We start from the raw sequence: 1272 nt of genomic DNA on the forward strand, positions 1-1272 counted from the left end.
CCAACCTCAACATCTCCTCTAGCTCCAACCTCATCTTCTCCTGTTACTCAAACATCATCTTCAACTGTTGCTCCATCTTCTCCTGTTGCTCTAACATCATCTTCTCCTGTTGCTCCAACCTCAACATCTCTTCTAGCTCCAACCTCATCTTCTCCTGTTGCTCTAACATCATCTTCTCCTGTTGCTCCAACCTCAACATCTCCTCTAGCTCCGACATTATCTTCTCCTGTTGCTCCAACATCATCATCTCCTGTGGCTCCAATCTCATCTTCTCCTGTTGCTCCAACCTCAACATCTCCTCTAGCTCCAACATCATCATGTCCTTAACATCATCGTTGCTCCAACCTCAACATCTCTTCTAGCTCCAACCTCATCTTCTCCTGTTGCTCTAACATCTAACATCCCTGTTGCTCCAACCTCAACATCTCCTCTAGCTCCGACATTGTCTTCTCCTGTTGCTCTAACATCATCATCTCCTGTAGCTCCAACATTGTCTTCTCCTGTTGCTCTAACATCATCATCTCCTGTAGCTCCAACATCATCTTCTCCTGTTGCTCCAACCTCAACATCTCCTCTAGCTCCGACATTGTCTTCTCCTGTTGCTCTAACATCATCATCTCCTGTAGCTCCAACCTCATCTTCTCCTGTTGCTCTAACATCATCTTCTCCTGTTGCTCCAACCTCAACATCTCCTCTAGCTCCGACATTGTCTTCTCCTGTTGCTCTAACATCATCATCTCCTGTAGCTCCAACCTCATCTTCTCCTGTAGCTCCAACATCATCTTTTCCTGTTGCTTCAACAACACATTCTCCTGTAGCTCCAACCTCATCTTCTCCTGTAGCTCCAACATCATCTTTTCCTGTTGCTTCAACAACACATTCTCCTGTAGCTCCAACCTCATCTTCTCCTGTAGCTCCAACATCATCTTTTCCTGTTGCTTCAACAACACATTCTCCTGTAGCTCCAACCTCATCTTCTCCTGTAGCTCCAACATCATCTTTTCCTGTTGCTTCAACAACACATTCTCCTGTAGCTCCAACCTCATCTTCTCCTGTAGCTCCAACATCATCTTTTCCTGTTGCTTCAACAACACATTCTCCTGTAGCTCCAACCTCATCTTCTCCTGTAGCTCCAACATCATCTTTTCCTGTTGCTTCAACAACACATTCTCCTGTAGCTCCAACCTCATCTTCTCCTGTAGCTCCAACATCATCTTTTCCTGTTGCTTCAACAACACATTCTCCTGTAGCTCCAACCTCATCTTCTCCTGT

General features: G+C 45.5%; 1 protein-coding gene across 1 annotated transcript in view; it reads right to left on the bottom strand.

Moving 5' to 3' along the window:
* Nucleotides 1-47: 47 nt before the first annotated feature.
* LOC107674981 (S-antigen protein-like) overlaps nt 48-1272 on the bottom strand; it is an 8514-nt gene continuing 7289 nt past the window's right edge. Inside the window, exons 2-3 of the mRNA XM_016469160.1 lie at nt 418-1268; nt 48-287 (exon numbers count right to left, since the gene is read on the bottom strand). Coding sequence (XP_016324646.1) covers nt 48-287; nt 418-1268 — 1091 coding nt within the window. The remainder of the gene's footprint in view (nt 288-417; nt 1269-1272) is intronic.

The sequence above is a fragment of the Sinocyclocheilus anshuiensis genome, unplaced genomic scaffold (genome assembly GCF_001515605.1).
Source record: "Sinocyclocheilus anshuiensis isolate Anshui unplaced genomic scaffold, SAMN03320099.WGS_v1.1 scaffold1484, whole genome shotgun sequence".
NCBI lineage: Eukaryota > Metazoa > Chordata > Actinopteri > Cypriniformes > Cyprinidae > Sinocyclocheilus > Sinocyclocheilus anshuiensis.